Here is a 16,878-nt window from a genome sequence, read left to right as displayed (position 1 = left end):
ACTCCTTTACCTGATGTTGGTACTATTTTTCACGATTTTTACTCTTTTGTTCCAAGTCGGGGACTCTTTTGCATGAACTGCGCTCTTTTGTTGCATGTTGGACTCTATTGTCGGAGTTCGACTCTTTTGCTCGACTCAATGGTTGGAGTCTGACTCTATTGTCGGAGTTCGACTCTTTTGCTCGACTGAATGGTCGGAGTCTGACTCTATTGTCGGAGTTCGACTCTTTTGCTCGACTGAATGGTCGGAGTCTGACTCCTTTACCTGATGTTGGTACTTTTTTCACGATTTTTACTCTTTTGTTCCAAGTCGGGGACTCTTTTGCATGAACTGCGCTCTTTTGTTGCATGTTGCATCGAGTTGCATGTTGAATCGAGCTGCGACATCGAGCATCGAGTTGCGAACCCCCCAGTGCAGTGGCGCCGTCAAACATACTCATTTTCAACCCCTTTTAAATTAACTTTTTGAAATTTGTTTTTGTTTTCGTGGTGCGCGGTTGTGTGCGGTCGGTTTGTAAATTTGTAAATTGGTGTGGGCGCGCGTCGTTCGGTTCCTTCTTTTTTTTTTTTGTTTGCTCATGATTGAAAGGTTCGGGTTTATTTTTTGTGTGCGTTTTCAAGCGACGAAAGTGAATGAATTGCCATCTAGATAAATATACAAATTTAGCTGCCTTCAGCAGCGTTTAAACTAAAAGTGCAAAGTTGAAGCCGACCTCCGGGAGGCAAATTGAATTTGAAATTGCAAAAACAAAAAGACAATTGTCATCGATTTTTCCTTCCACACCAGTTGTGCGTGTGTGTGTGTGTGTGCATGAGAGGAATAAATTTAAGGTCCTGGCTAGGACTACAAAAACAAATAAAAACCATCTTGTGTTAGGTAAACGAAACAGAGCACAAAACACACACGAAAAAGGACGAACGATCAGGGGGATAAAGGACCAGCTGCCTGCAGCTGCCTCTGCCACGGGCCCTGCCCAACTCTGCAAACTCTGAGCAAAAAAAAACAATGAAGAAGAATAATGCGCATAGCTTCTCTCTGTCTGCCTGACTAAAAAACATTGTTTGATCTTTCAATTTGCACAAACCGAAAAAACAAAATTGGAACAGTAATCCAAATTGTTGTTGCAAAAAAGTTGCCGTCCATTTTTTTTGCACACTCAGCGGGAGCAACAAAAATAATAAACACAACACCACAGAGCGAGAAAGGGAGAGAATGCTCTATACCCTCTGACATTTGCTCCTCCAATTTCAATTCCAAAATCGAATCCCAAGGAACACAACATCACAGCAACAACAACAACAACAACAAACCGAACAAACAACTTTGACGGCTGCTGCCGCTGTCGCTTCTCTGTGGGTGAGTTTAAAAAACAAAAAAAAATATAAGAAAAGAAAAAAATGTTGCGGATAGAAAGTTGTTATCGACCAGAAGGAGGTACTCCGCAGGCAGGCGGAGGAGATGATGATGGAGGAGGAGGAGAAGGAGTCTATTTGCGGTTTGGCGTCGTCACTTTCTGGTGGTGTCGCCTTCTTCATGATGATGATGATGGCAATGGTTAAGCTCTTTCAACCCAAAGGTCAGACATTTGCCAAATACCCTACCACCAAAGAGCATCTTAGGCCAAAGCATACACTACAATTTCAATTATCCATATTGAGTTAAGGCTCAAATGACCTCTCCCCGAACCTTTTCCGTTCCAAAGAAAGGGTATCTTTGAATCAGTTTATTCACTAAACCAAGTAATGGGGGATTCCCCACCATCCCCTTTGAACACATATTGTTTAACCCACTGTGTCGGGGTCTTGGTGTTTGGAAGAGAAGTGCGAGAGCGAGTGGTAAAAGGTAATTTCATTTCATTTCGCTTCACTTTGCATGACTTTAGCCATAATCGATTTTGTTAGCAAAAATCAGGAAGACTGCAATTTAATGTCAGTCAATCAATTTACTTACAAAACACAATTCGCCTCCCCCCCTCCCCTCCACTCCCCTGACAAGTGACGACTCGTATTTAGATGGCCTAGTTATTATTACCATATTTATTCATGAGGTACATAGATGATGATGTTGTCGAGCCGATGATTACGATGATGATGATGGAGCGGACACGGCGCTGACCGTTATTGTGTCTCTCTCACATAATGCGACAAATTTCCATTTGCGATGGTTGCGCTGCTCGAAAGACAGCAGCAAAACTTCAGGAAAATGTTAATTAAAGTTTCAATTAAAAAAGAAAAAAAACTGTTTCCGCCTTTTTGTAAGATTAACTGATCAAAACTAAACTTACTTTCCAACTTTGCCAACTTGCATCTTATGTGAAACTCAACATTGCCCATTACAAAAATTGATTGGCTTGGTTCGAACATGAAACAAGGATGGATCTTAGCCCTTTTTATAAGTTATGTAAAATCTCAAAACCCAGGCATCAATCGAGAATATTTGAAACTCAAACTCTTAGAAATTATATCAGTTTAAGCCATTAATTTACACTAAGAACCCAAAAACTCATAAAAACTCACGTTCTGAAAATTGCATTCTCCTGGAAGGATAGATTTCCTCTTAGAATTTTGATATCCAAGATCCATATGAATGAGACATGTTGTACTATATTGATGGCCATCATAGTGTAAGCCTTTTTTTCGAAGTTGTTGTTGTTATTAACTATTCGGCATACCTTTTTTATTTTTTTAAAATGCGAGTGGCTTTAAAAATGTAATATGGACAACTTTTGAAGTTTATTAAACTCTTTTATTATTTAAACTATATTAGTATATTTAAGTGTTTTGTTAAACTTTCTACTGATAAGAGACGAATTGCGAGACTCTTTCAATTGATGAAGTTCTGTTTGAGTATCAAAGTCGAGGTTTTCAAACTCGTCTTGAGGTAATTCTCGTTATGTGTTTAATGTGAAATTTCTTTTATGTTTAAGTAGCTTTAACTAAGTTCAACTCCTTTGTTGTGATTTTTCCTTTTTATTTATTTTGAATTCTCTCACTTTTTTCTATTTCTCTCTGACGCATTGTTGAATTTTTCTGAGGAAGTCTTTCGATTGATAAAGTCTTATCGGCACGATGGCAAATTAACCCACTGTGGTGTTTTTTTGCTAAATGCATTTATAATGTACACACACACACACACACACACACACGCTCACTCAAACACTTTGATTTTTGTTGTTGGCAAAGACATTTTTAGCGAGGCTTATCGAATGAAACGGAGGGCCGATAAGAAGAGGGGTTTTGGCATTTTATTAATATACACATACATATGTACATATATAATTTATTGTTATGATAAACAAGTTTTGGCAAGTGTGTGAACTTTAACGAATCGATGCATGCATATTCCCCTCCCCCCTCCCCCTCTCTCTCCATTTTACTCTTTGCCTGTCATTTTGTTTATAGATATTCAATTTGTTATGGGTCTGGGTCTGGGTCCGTTTTTTCAAGGTCAGTTTCTTTGGGTTTTAAAGAGACAAGGTTTCATATCATTTTACGTTGAACAAAAGGATGAAAGGGATTGCATTTCCTGGGGGGTTGGGGTGAGGTTTGGCTCGGCTTAAGTTTGCAGCTTGCCAAAAGTTCTTGAGACATGGAATTTTATGAGGCATTTGACAATGAGTTGAGGCTCTCAGGCGAGACAAAAAGGCGGCTGAATAAACTTAGCCTGCCTGCCTTTTTCTTAGCCTCCCCCCGCGCCGTCCCTTTTGCCCCTTCCCTTTTATCTTTTTGTTTTTCTTCTCATTTCATTCTTGCCATTGTCATTTTGAATTTTTGCTCAAGTTTTTACAATGCTTTCCACTTTTTTTTTGTTTGCTTTTGCCTTACCAACTCTGTAAGTCTGGTCAATGGTCAAGAGCAAGTCATGCCATGCAGGCCCCCTACCCCCCCAACCCTCTCACTTGAACACTCTCCACATTTAGAGAGTGTCATGTGGCACATGCCGAAGCTTTTGCTCCACCAAGCGTGAAGTACGCTCATCATAAATCCAGTTCGAGCTATAAACTATACTATATACCTGTATATACACTATATATATAGTAGATAGTTATAAAAACAAAATAACAACAACGGAGCAAAAAAGACTTACTAAAAGTTTATTTAATGTTACCAAAGACTTTTTCGGGGTTCCATCCAAGCAAGAGAGAGAGAGATAGACTTTCTCTGGTCTAGATGACAAATAATTTTATTTTTTTTTTTTTTAGTAGTTGGCGTAATTGCCAACGCAATGAGTTGTTAATTAAATCAGAGAAAGAGTACAGAGGGCGGCCAAAGAAAAGAAAGAAAAAAAGGTAGCAGAGAAAGAGATATAGAGATGGATGGGGATTGAGGGATAGAGAAAGATATACATAGTTATATAGAGAAATAAATGCAATAGTCATCATTTTCATTCCGGTTTAGTTTGGTTTTCTTCCTCCAAGTGTATTTTGCTTCGTTGTTTTTTGGACCAGGCCAATGAACGCCCTCATCGGCTTAAGAAAACTAACAAGAAACAGAAGAAGCAGCGGCAGCAGCGGCAAAAAAATAGCCACACATGTTCTTTGATTTCACTCTGTCTCTTGCTTTTTTGCCCTCTTTTTGTCCCTCGGCTCGGCTCGGTTTGGTTTTGGTTTGTTTTTTTCGCAGCAACGGATAATGTTGGGGTCATTAAATCGGTAAAATATATATGTATGTATGATCTATTTCGAGAAACAGTTTCAATGATTTAGCCAATTTAAAGCAGAGCTGCAAAATATAAGCAAAAGAGCAGATCAGAATAGATTTGTTAGAGGGAAATGAATCTGCAGGGGGCACTGAGTGATGGATATAGCCAATGAAACAGATTTCTAGGAGGTTCCTTCAGAACGAGGGAATACTAAGGGATGTACGTATGCTTGACGAAGAGATATATCATGATAATGAAAGGACAAAAGTGTATTATAGGATATGTTAATGATGGAATATGTTAGGGATTCGATAGAATAGGATATCAAACAATATTTTATGATCGAATATGATAAAGTTGTAATACGATTTGATGGTATAATATGTTAAATTCTAAAAGGATAACCCAGTTTAGATTGTTAGTTCTTACATCGAGAACTTCTGCACTCAGTGCTCTGACTTTTTGATTAGTTTGCCCCATTCTGGTCTGGTGGCATGAACGAATCCGATTAGATGCAATTTAGCCTCATTTTTCGACTTTGCCAAGTTTTCCGTGAAACTCCAAATGCAAAATGAAACCTTTGCGTGCTCGCTCAGTTGCCGCCGAAAAATTGTTTTAAGCAGCAACAACAACAACAACAATAATAAAACAACAAAACACAGTTAAATCAACAACAATTCACCAGAGGCAAACTTCAAAAAGAAAAAACCAACACAAAATATATATACTAAAACTGAAAAAACTTCAAGTCGATTCAGTTGGACGATTCTTCCTGTTATTTTGATTGTGTTGGATGTGTTGTTGGGCCGTCTGATTCCCAAAAGCCGCATTCGTGACAGCCAGCTGGCAACATTAGACGCCTTGCCCAGGCCCGCCTCCTAGCTGCCGCCCATGCCACTCCTCCTGTACACCCCTTGCACAACCTTTCTTCCCCCCCACTCCTTCTCTCTGAATGGCTATCATGTTTATTCTTTTTTGTTTTTTGTGTGTGTGTGTTGTTGTTGTTTTTGTTTGATTCATTAAACACGACGCAGACGGAATTGGAGGAGTAGGAGGAGCAGCTATTGCCTCCGCTTATCCATCCCATTCCCCCTGCCCCCGCTTCGGTCTAACAAACAAATTGAAACTGTTATGAGAAAAAGATAAATACAAAGGGAGTGGGGGGGAGGTGGGGAAGAGAATGGAGGAGCAGCAGTAATAGAATCGGCTAAAAATTAGAAAATCATGCTTAGAATTTTCCTATTTCCCCACCCAGCTACCCCCTCCACCAATCCACCTGTCCCCAGTCGACCGTTTCATGCCATAGGCATAATGTGCGCTAAGTCGGCAGGTGCAACACCAAAAACCCAATGAAAAAGAATAAGAAGAAGCATTGGAGGAAAAAACAAGTAAGCAAAAGTAAACCCGGAAGAGTCAAAGAGCTGTGGCTCCTACTTTACCCCGCAATCCCCAAAACTTTTCTCCTGCTTCTCCTTTTAGTAGTCTCTCTCTCTCTCTAGCTCGGTCTCAAAATCTATCCCTCTTGTTCCTATCTCACCAAATAATATTTTCAAGTTGTTACATTTCAATTATAAACTTCAGACGACTTAAGATATACCCATTTGTCCATCGTATAATTTGCTAGAAAAGATGTGACTTCGTATGGCTGTATAACAACATGTATAATAGTTTGTATAACAATCTTTGCACACAAGTGTGTGAAAATTATAACAGTTTATAACAGTTTTCTTTTGAATAATGAATTTAAGAACTTGTTAACAATATTGTTGCCCTAAAACACTTGTACAACAGTCGTATAACATTTGTATAACAGCCCTATAACAGTTGCATAGCTAATGTATAACAGTTTCTCAGTTTCTTAGGCCTATTTTTTGGTATTTCTAATTATGCGCATGCATTTCCTGCTTGGCTCGATTAAGTCTTTTACTCATTTGAATTAATGGGTATCAAAGAGAACTCAGTGCACAGAATTTTCAATTGGCATCGTCGTCGTTTGTCCCCATCTTCCCCACAGAGAGACGGAGACAGAGAGAGAGACAGAGAACGAGAGAAGGAAACGAATACATACAAATAAACATAAACTGGGTGCGCACAACTTGCAACTGCAACTCATTATAACTGTGAAGTTTTTGGTCTTCAGAGAGGGGGATATTGTGCGAAGGGGGGTGGTGGTGGTGGTGGCTAGGGGGCAACGGCGGGCAGAGGCAGATGCGGGCTGGCTATGCTACAACTCGATTGTAATTCGCAGCACACAAAAAAAAAGTGCTTCACTTCATTTGAGTTGAGTTTCATTTCGTGTGTGTGTGTGTGGGATGAAGGGAGGGGTAGGCTAGGGGACAGGAAGTGCTTTCAAAACATTTGACAACAAGGAGTGTCCGCCATTTGGGGCGTGTCACACAAAAATCCGCCCATATCGCATAGCAGCGCCATAACCCATAACCGAATTGTCCACCTGTTCATTGAGCTTGCCCATCAATTAAAAGCAGTCTGCCATATAAATTAAGCTTTATATATCCACTATATAGATAGCTATACATGTGTGTGTGTGTGTGTGTGTGGGAACTATAGCAAATCAGCTTTGGGGGGTTATCCCCACTCACTCACTCTCTCTTAAGCAGAGCAGCAGAAAATAAATTGTTGAAATTGGAACTAAATTGTTTTCAATGCAACCGACACAAAACAGCAACAACAATGAGATGAGAGAAATTTATGCAAGTGAATGGATTTCCCTCTTTCGCATTTCCCCAGTTCTTCCAGTGCCCAGTTCTCCAATTTGTCTCTCTCTCTCTCTCTCTCTGTTTCCCCTTTAACGCATCCATCAGCATATGGCCTAAGCCTAAGGAGTTGGAATGAATGGAGCTGGAGCAAAGCGGATCGCATAAATAAAATTTGATGTATGTATGTATGTATAATGTATACATATGTATGTAAATATGTATGTAAAAGTAGCATATGGTCAAAGTAGAAGTTTGAATTCGGAAACAGAGAAACAAGTTTGATCTAAACAGGGATGAGACGACGGGGAGGAGAAGGAGGAGCAAAAGGGAAAACTCCACCAGCTGCACCATATGGACATTAGATAAAGGTTCCTATTCCACTCCAATATCAAGTGAATGTTGTCTAAGCAAAAGTAAACAAAATTTCATGTACTTTCGAACAAAATCAGCGATTGACTGAAATAAATAAATCATAAATTTCTGAATTAAAGAATATTTGAATATACATTTATTCCGATTTTATCTCTGCCATCAAAAAATAATTTAATTGCTTATAAGATCATTTTAGTGATCAGAATTAGTTAATCAAATGGATCATTTGGGGGTCTTTGGTTGGAGAGTGAAAGAGATGACAGATGATGAGCGACTTTTAATGGTGCCTTTTGCCCTGCCTCCCCCATTCCCAAAATGTTACCTATGTGTAGTGGTGTATTATCTGGCCATCGAACTATATAGTTCGAAGACCGAGTGAAGACTAGACGGACTAGAGTCAAGTTAAGTTAAGTCGTCGAGTCTTTCTCTGGCGTCTGTTTTCCTATAATTGTCGCTTCATGTTGGAATTAGTGGCAAACCAAGCTTGGCGCTCGACGCTCGACTCTTTCTCATTTTCTCACATCTATGATGGACAATTTGCTATTTGTTGTTGTTGTTGTTGTTGTTGTTGTTGTTGATGTTACTGCTGTAATTAACTTGCTTTTGGCTTTGTCTCTTATTTTTGCTCTGTCAAGCTTGGTCTTTAATCGAATTAGGCGCAAAATGCAGAGGAGGGACGACATTAACTGCTGCCTAGAGGGAAAACCTAGAGAAAGAAGAGCTTTTCATTGATTGAAGTTAATGTACCATAACGACGAATGTCATTAAAAAGGGTTTCCAGAAAGAGAGAGAGAGAGAGTGAGAATGGGATGGACTACCGTTGTGGGTGTTGCAGCCAATGCATCTACAACACAGACACAGAGAGAAAGAGAGAGAGAGAGAGAGATGGGGATAGATGCTTAAAATATGCAACGTCAGTTCCGGTTTATTTGCCACTCCATTCTTCGGCCTAGAGTCAGACAGACATCGCTCGATAAGACGCCTTGAAACGAGTTTTTCTCTTGTACTCTCTCTCTCCCTCTCTATGTCTGTCTCTGCCTGCTTTTTTCACTGTCAGGGCCATCAATTGGCATATAAGATAAGCTGCGACAACTTCATTCGCGCCTCAATGTCTGTCGCCATGCATATATGTACACACATACATACATATTTAGATATATATAGATACATATATGTATATGTATCTTGTGTCCCAAGCCGCCAAGAGTCGCCTCAAGAGGGCGAATCTCATCCTCAATGCGCGCTTTTCCAAGAGTGCCCTTCATTAGACCTCTTGTCTGGGGGTCTAGCACATTCTTAAGCATCATTCTCATTGGATGGAGGGAAAATTGTATCTTTAAAGTCAACTCAAGCATCAATTTTTCAGCCTTTAACATATTCTAACCAAGGTCGTTCCGTTCTGTCCAGGACATAACCGGGTTAACTGGTTTTCACGTCTGCCACATGCTGCCCTCTCCGTGTGTACGAGTAAATATGAATACTCATTTTCTTTTTTCCCTCTATTCGAACAATATAAAGTAATTTGCTTCCAATTAACTGCAAAACTGGAGCAGCTTCATTATGTATAGTATCTATCTACCCTTTTTTTTTTGCACTTACTTTCAGTCAGTCAACAAAAAAAGTTGTGATGAAATCTTCTCCAAAAAAAAACAAAATACAACATTTTTTGTTCGCCAAATCTTTGGAAGATCGCATAACACAGCAAACATGACACTAATGATGTGTGCATAAATGAAAAAGGGTAACAATTGATAAATACATGACTTACAGATACCCTTTCCAATCAAGAATTCATTCTTGCGAGGTTTTGAATGCCGAATCTCTGACGATGGAATCTACAGAATTGTTCTAGACTCCTAATAACAATCAACTTAATAGTTATTAAATGACATCGACTAATACTTATTATCAGTTGATTAGATTAAAGTTAATTAAAGTTAAATTATATTGGATTGTCCACGTTTAAACTAGAGTTTCATTATATCTTATCAACCTAAAAGAGATCTTGAAATTTCAAAGGTTTAGATAAAATTAAAACCAATTTCTAGCTGTATACTCATAGCAAATGAAGAGGAGAGATAGAAAGAAGATCTTTTGGCTTCAATGAAATATAGTTCCCAGATCTTTTAAGGGTTCAATTAAAAGTAGTTTACAGATGCAAAAGGTCTTTTGTTGGTTCACTTTTAAATACCTAAACTAACACGTGCTTAAGTGACTTGAGTTAGGTCATCACTGCAGAGATCACATGAAAGATAATTCGCCTAATGGATCGATTTTTACCCAGAAAGCTGTAATTATTTAAAAAGCGAAATGGAATGAAAGTTTCTTACAAAAAAATCTCGTGTGTGATAATGCCGAAATACCCTAATTTCGATACCCTAACACAAGTGTTATCTCTTCTCATATATGTAAGTAAAAGTATATAAAATATGATGAATCTATGATGTATAGTGGCAACTGCGAAACGAATCTTTACTCCTCTCCCCTCCCTGACTCTGTATCTTTCTATCTATGGGACAACAATGCGGCATATCAAATTGGATGCGAATGTTTTTCGGTTGTTTTTTTGTTTTGAAAGTTTTTCACAAAGAGTTTGGGTCAATGTGCCACAGGCACAAGTTATAAATTTGTGTATGTAAAAATGCTGCTTTTCTGGCAAGTCAGCCAACTAGATTATGATGATGATGATGATGATGATGATGATGAGAAGGAGGAGACATAATGAGAACTCTGAGTTGTTGTTCTTGTGGTGCCTGATCATAATTTGTTAGCCTAGCAGGTGGAAATGCAGGTGTTGTGCCGACTTCTCGACCAAATGAACTAGTTCAAGTCAATCAAAACTTTTGACTAGTATGAGAAATGACCATTTGTTCAACGGAAATGCAACTTGACCGTAAAAGCCATAAGAAAAAGGGAAATGCACTTGCCAGAAAAACAACAACGACAAATAGAAACAGGCATTTATGTGGGTCTGGCTGAGTGAAGTTAATCCAAGAAGGAATACCTGTGCATTTTTTCGTCGAGTGTATTTCAGTTTATTTTTTGCCTGCGGGAAAAGGTCGTTGGCGCGTGTACAAAGCAAAAGTGATCCAAATGCCAGGCAAAACTTAAAAATACGCACTAGAAATTTGGGTCGACCCACTATACGAATGTGAATCACTTGCTAATCTCAGTGGCTCTCTTTGTTGTTTTCTTCTTGTTTTGTGTTTGCATTCTAGGTGATCTGCCATGTCCGCAACTCTGTTCGAGATGGCTGAGGATCAACAATTGGTTATGGAACAGGAGCAATTGGTCTCTTGTTTGGCATCGATGGAGCTAACCGAGGTCATTACCCCGTCAGGCAACAATTGTGATGGCAGTGACAGTGGCTTGGATGTGGCCACCAGCAGCAGTTGTTGCCTCTCCCGTGTCACACTGCAGCGTGGTCTGAGTAGCACCAGTGGTGGTTACACCAGTAGCAATGGCCTCGAGGAAATCTACGACAGTTGTGAACTGAAAGTGGAGACCACCACACCAAACAGACGTCCAAACGGCGGTGGTGGTGGTGGTGGCACTGTGAAAAAGAAGGTCGCCATGTTCGAACCAGATTCAGATCAGAAGACAGCAACAACAACAACCACGCCAACGGGAAAAACGAATAGACAAGAAACGGAACGTAATAACCGTATGGCTGCCCAATTGAAGAGGGCAGCCAGTTTGCCCAGGAACAGTCCGGCAGCTCCAATGACACCGCTCACACCGAGAGACAAATCGACATCAAGGCTAACGACAACGTCCTCGTTTCGTGTGCCCAGCTCCTCGTTGACTCCATCGCGTATGGCACGCCCACAGAAACCAGATACTTTGCCAAGTGCATTGAATCGCGCCCAATCAGTGCAGCGTTTGACACAAGTGCAGAGAACCCCGTCCCTGAGTCGGGCTAGAACACCGGGAACCCCCTCCGATAATGATAATCGCTGGCCGGCCAATCGTGGGTCGTCGGCTCGTCGGGGCATGTCAGTGACACCAGATGTAATGGTCAATAGTCGCGGGGGCGGTGGAGCCGGAGCCGGCGCCGGTAAGGGCAGAAATAGTCCAGCTCCGGGTGGTACACTACCGCGACGACGTAAACAGCAGTCGGTTGAAGATTTAACTGGCGGACTAGGAGGTCGTTTGTCGCGCAGCAACTCCATAAGTCGAGCGGGTGCCATAGATGCGCGGATGAGTGCATCGGTTATGGTAGTGCCTACCACTTCTGCCAGAAGAAGTTTGGCTCCAGTCACCGCCAAGGTGAACTCATTGCGACGTCCCCAACAGCAGCTACAGCCCAGAACTCGGATCTATCACGAGACATCGGTACAAACGGCCTTAACAAGCGACGATTTGGACTTGGTTTTGGGTGGAGGTCTTCTACAAACTCGTTCTGTCGAGGCTGTCGAGCAAAAAGATCAATGTACCCAGGCTGAACCAGATCAACGGGATTTCGATATCGAACAGCTGCGTCAAGAAGTTCGACAATTGAGTGGCAAACTGCAGCGTGAGAGGGAAGAGAAGCTGGCCATGCAGCAGGAATTGCATTTGAATACCGAACGTGTGATGGGCATGTTGGAATTGGCTAGAGTAGTCAGCGCCAGTGCCGGAACACCCACGTCCGAGGACAGTAACGATGGCCATGATAGCCTCCTGATGTTGGAATCCCAAATTCAGATGAGCGGACACGAGTTATTCGAACGGCAACAGGAAATTGGCCAACTGAGAGCCATGTGTCGAGCCCTGCAAATGGAAATGCGTCGCTCCTTGGCCACACAGCAGCTCCTGTTGCAGGAGAAGGCTGCCATTGAATTGGAATCGAGTGAATTGCAAGATTTCCTACAGCATGAGAAGGCTGCCCAATGTGATGCTCTACGTGAACTGGAGGTGGAACATCAGGCAGTGAAGGCCCAGTTGGCCAATCGGGAGGAAGAGGCCAAGGTATTGCGTGATGAATGCCGCCATTTGGTGCGTCTCAATGAGCAGAGGCGCCAGGAGAATCGTTTACTTCAAACCAAATACGCCGCCTTGGAGACCAAATCAAGGGAATTGATCCATCAACAGAATGCCTCAGTTGCTGGGGCTTCCACAGCATTGGCTGGCCTGCACTCACGTCTGGATGGCCTTGTCGAGCAGCTGGTCTACTCCTATAGCATTTCCGAACAAGATCTAGAGGTGAGCACCGAGTAAAACTCTCATCATTCCACTTCTGACTAGTGATATTTTCTTTTTTCTCAAGGACATACGTTTCCAGACAGAATCGTTGGCTGTCGAAAACGAACAAGTTCAACGACCCAATGGTTTGGATCTGCCATTAAATTCGGCCACAACTGGTGCCACCTTAATGCTGGCCAGTGACGGTTCGTTGTCACCACAACGCAATCAATCCTTTATAGCCGCTGTCATCGGAGCCATACGTCAGGCGACCACCCATTCGGGTAAACGTCTCTCGCTGCGACAGGCTGGCAAACGTCAAGGTGGAACAGCTGGAACGTCACAGACTATGACCACATTGACCAACAGCCACGATCTAAACCAACACAATGGCAATGGTGGTATGTTAACTGGCTATTAGACTAGGAATTCCGTTCGATAATCGATTGAATTCTATTTTTTAGATAATTCCGATTCAACTGAGATGTTGGACTCGGAGACAGAACCTTGCCTGTTGATGATGGACAATGTATTGGAGGATGTTATTCAACCAGATTCACATTCACATAATATGGTATCCTCTTGCACGGGCATGATCTCTCAAATTGAATTGCCCACAGAACTGATGAGTCAAAGTAGTCATCTCCATAATGGAGGAGGCGGAGGAGGGGTGGGTGCAGGAGATGATTCACTGCAACAACTGTCCCAGGCCATAACGAATCGCCAGCAAATGGAATTGCATATAAATAAATTCAATGGACTAGCCATGAAGTAAGTGTAGCATACTTTGCGGCATAAATATTTCTTTGACTTCATAATCATCAATCAATTTCCATTGCGATAGCCAACGAGATCAATGTAACACAGAGGATCTAAGCTGTCATGACTCTTTGGCCGAGTTGCCATCCCTGATGGAATATAGCACAGCTCAGGCAGTTGTGGATCAGGTCATAGAGGTGGACACTCTGGTAACCAAGTTGCTCAAGGTTTTGAGACTGGTTCAGTTGGATAACGACAATTGTATACAACAATTGATTGTAGATAAGTGAGTTTAACTCTTACAATTAGCAAATCCAAATTGATTCTTATTTAATTGTTCTTGTTTTGGCAGAAACAAACTACAACAGCATAAGGAAGATATGCTGGAGAAGCTCAAAGACTTGGAGGATGTTAATCTCAAGTTGCAAGATGAGCTTATGGATGCCACACAAGAGCTAATGATCAAGGGCAATGATCTTAGTACAGCAAAATCAGAAATGCAACGTCATCGCAATGAGATCGATGTAAGGTTTTAGACTGCAACTCGACATACATGCGAAATATGTTTCCAATTTATTGTCCATTTATATACATACATTTTTTTTGTCACCATATATATTGATTTTTTTTTTGTTTTTGTTGTTTGTGTGTGAGAGAGAAAGAGAACAGAGCCTTCGAAGACATTTCTATATATATCTCGTTATGATTTAGATATATGTTTGCATATGTTATATACACGTTCGCGATTTATGATTTATACAAATTGATTGTAGATGTAATTTTTAATTTAAACAAAATAAAACAAATCACCCTTAATCTTATGATTTTGTGACATACTTTTTGTTTTGCTCTTTATACAAATATTATTATAATTCATTATTCATACATTGTAAAAAGTTTTCATACAATCATTCATTCATTTAATTAATTATTCATTCCTCATTCAACCGTATAATCGATCTTCAACAACAACAACAACAACAACTACAGTCACAAATCACGTATAAAAAAGCACTATTTCGTTTAAAATGATTTACCCAAAAAAAAAACTATCGTATTTACCCACCAACTACTACTAACTAATCCTGGACAGCGTCTCAATGAGGACATCTGCACATTGAGCACTCTATGCAGCAGCTATAAGAAATTATCACCCACAACGGAATTCCCTCCCATGCACTTGCTGTCGCCGCAACAAAAGGAACCCGACCAGGGTGACATAATGGGTATATTGAATCTATTGAAAATGTGGCAAACTGGTGGCCAACTAAACGACAAACGTATCAGTAAATATCTACAACAGATTCGTGGAAGCCAAGAGGTGTGTAAATCGATATCTGATTGTCTTTTTAAACTAAACCTTCATCTCTCATCTAGTTGACATCTCAGCCGCAAAATAATGTGGAACGTTTACGCATCTATGCCAATCAATTGGAGAACGTTACCCGTATTCTAAATGACAATGATTTGCCCGAGACACTGCATCAACTCAGACAGGATATGGAAATTGTTCGCCTCAATGCCAATTGGTCACAATTGCTGGAACCCGATCACAATGACAATGCCAATACAATGAATGGCAATGGCAATCCTCCTAATCTCGATGCCGATGTCAATGTCGATGTGGTTTCATCATCAAAATCATCATCACAGTTGCCTTGAATTGTGTCAAAGAAAGCAAAAGTTACAAAATTTGATTGTTATTAATTCTCTAACTATGGTTAACTAATCGAAAAAGTTACATATTTTACTTGTAGTTAGTTACAAATGTTTGCGTCCGAAATTTTTAAATCTGAACAAAAAAGAACATAAACAAGAACCGGTCCTGCAAAAAAACAAAAACAAAAAAACAACTTAATAATGCTCGAAACAGTCAAATGCCATGCCCTAGAATATCTTGAAAAATTATATAGAATATTTAACTGAAATCAAGAGAAAAGTAGTTACTCATTTCTCATCCGTCTATCCTACGAGTATTATGGAGTTTTTAAAACCATTGTAGAACTAGGCTAGAAACAAGTTTATCCCAAGAATAACTTTAGTTTAGTTTAAGGCATTTTTTTTTTTGTGCTTATCAAGAAATATTTATCTGGCGTTGGTATTTTTCGAGTGTAGAATGCATTGAGAGTCCTTTGGTGCATTGTTAAGGCTTTTTTTTTTTGAGTAGAAGATCTTAATTTCAATTCTGTTAAACGTTTAACAGATCTATTTACGTAATACGTATCCATTAAGTGGTCATCCAAGATCTGTCAACAAATTCCAAAAGACGTAAGATAAACGTCTTTCCATTCTCTCTCTCTCCCATAAATTCACCGCTGCTCATTCAAACGGGCTTAATTCTATGCTCTCTTTTGCTCCCACACCAGCAACGAAAACTGCATCACTCTCTCTTCTGCTCTCTCTCTTCGAATCTCCCACTTGATGGTTCTTTCGCATCTTTTTCAGTTTTCATTCGCCGATTTTTTTTCTACTCGCAATCAAAATCTGTTATAGCTTAAGTCAGTATTAATATAGTTTTTGAAGGTGGACTTTCAGTGAGTGTTAAGAAATCCGCCATTGCGTTGCAGTCTGCGTAGGTGTTGGCGTCAGCAGTGCCAGTTGTTGATTTGCTTGGTGTGTGTGAGCGAGATGAAGAGCTTAAACCGTAAGTCATACATATGTAGTTGCATGAAGTAGAAAAAAAGAGCGAGAGGGACGAATGGAGAATAAATCTTCTTATTGTCCCCAAAAACGAATTTACAGTTACAATCGATTGCTGTAGCATTCGATTCGACTGATCCATATATACATACATACATACATAAGCCCCAAATCAGCTTGATGATGAGAATATATTAACTTATTGATTGGGCAGATAAGATTTCCCCCCCTTACTCCTACTTAATCTCTCTTGTTCCATTTGGCGTTGAAATGTTTTCTTTCGCATTCCTGTTTCGAGTTGATTGTTCGAACTAATAAGTATTATAATGCTTTACTGCCGATCGTGTGTGAAAGTAATAATGAAACTGCAAATTGTATAATTTATGAAAGCAAGCTCGATTTGTATAATACACGTACAATAAATAAGCATAAACTTAATGTAAAAAAAAAATAATATTTATAATAATAATAAAAACATCAACTATAATTTAATATAGAAGACTAAAAAAAAAATAATAATAATAATAAACACAATTTCGCGAAAATTTTTGAAATTTCTTGAAAATTGGCGGATATAATACATACG

At 40.0% G+C, this 16,878-nt stretch overlaps 1 protein-coding gene across 2 annotated transcripts; it reads left to right on the top strand.

Moving 5' to 3' along the window:
- The first annotated feature begins 1,136 nt into the window (after positions 1-1,136).
- On the top strand, positions 1,137-16,750 carry LOC6639176. Of its 2 annotated transcripts, XM_002062402.4 has the most exons (8): positions 1,137-1,356; positions 10,949-12,914; positions 12,979-13,294; positions 13,358-13,664; positions 13,738-13,938; positions 14,005-14,176; positions 14,746-14,973; positions 15,030-16,750. In XM_002062402.4, the coding sequence occupies exons 2-8, from the start codon at positions 10,959-10,961 to the stop codon at positions 15,312-15,314; spliced, it is 3,465 nt and encodes a 1,154-aa protein (XP_002062438.3). In that variant the 5' UTR covers positions 1,137-1,356; positions 10,949-10,958; the 3' UTR covers positions 15,315-16,750. The 2 variants fall into 2 exon arrangements, with proteins under 2 accessions (XP_002062438.3, XP_046867942.1); XM_047011986.1 differs by lacking the exons at positions 14,746-14,973; positions 15,030-16,750 and adding an exon at positions 14,643-14,714 and having other exon boundaries at positions 1,138-1,356.
- The last annotated feature ends 128 nt before the right edge of the window (positions 16,751-16,878 follow it).

This window comes from Drosophila willistoni, assembly GCF_018902025.1.
Source record: "Drosophila willistoni isolate 14030-0811.24 chromosome XR unlocalized genomic scaffold, UCI_dwil_1.1 Seg144, whole genome shotgun sequence".
NCBI classification, from domain to species: Eukaryota; Metazoa; Arthropoda; class Insecta; order Diptera; family Drosophilidae; genus Drosophila; species Drosophila willistoni.
This window is presented reverse-complemented; position numbering and strand designations above follow the sequence as displayed.

Excerpts from the sequence above, each read along its gene's own strand:
- LOC6639176 (XM_002062402.4), top strand. The coding sequence starts at position 10,959 with ATGTCCGCAACTCTGTTCGAGATGGCTGAGGATCAACAATTGGTTATG. Across the intron at positions 13,665-13,737 it reads TTCAATGGACTAGCCATGAA|CCAACGAGATCAATGTAACA; the intron begins GTAAGTGTAGCA and ends CCATTGCGATAG. Across the intron at positions 13,939-14,004 it reads CAACAATTGATTGTAGATAA|AAACAAACTACAACAGCATA; the intron begins GTGAGTTTAACT and ends TTGTTTTGGCAG.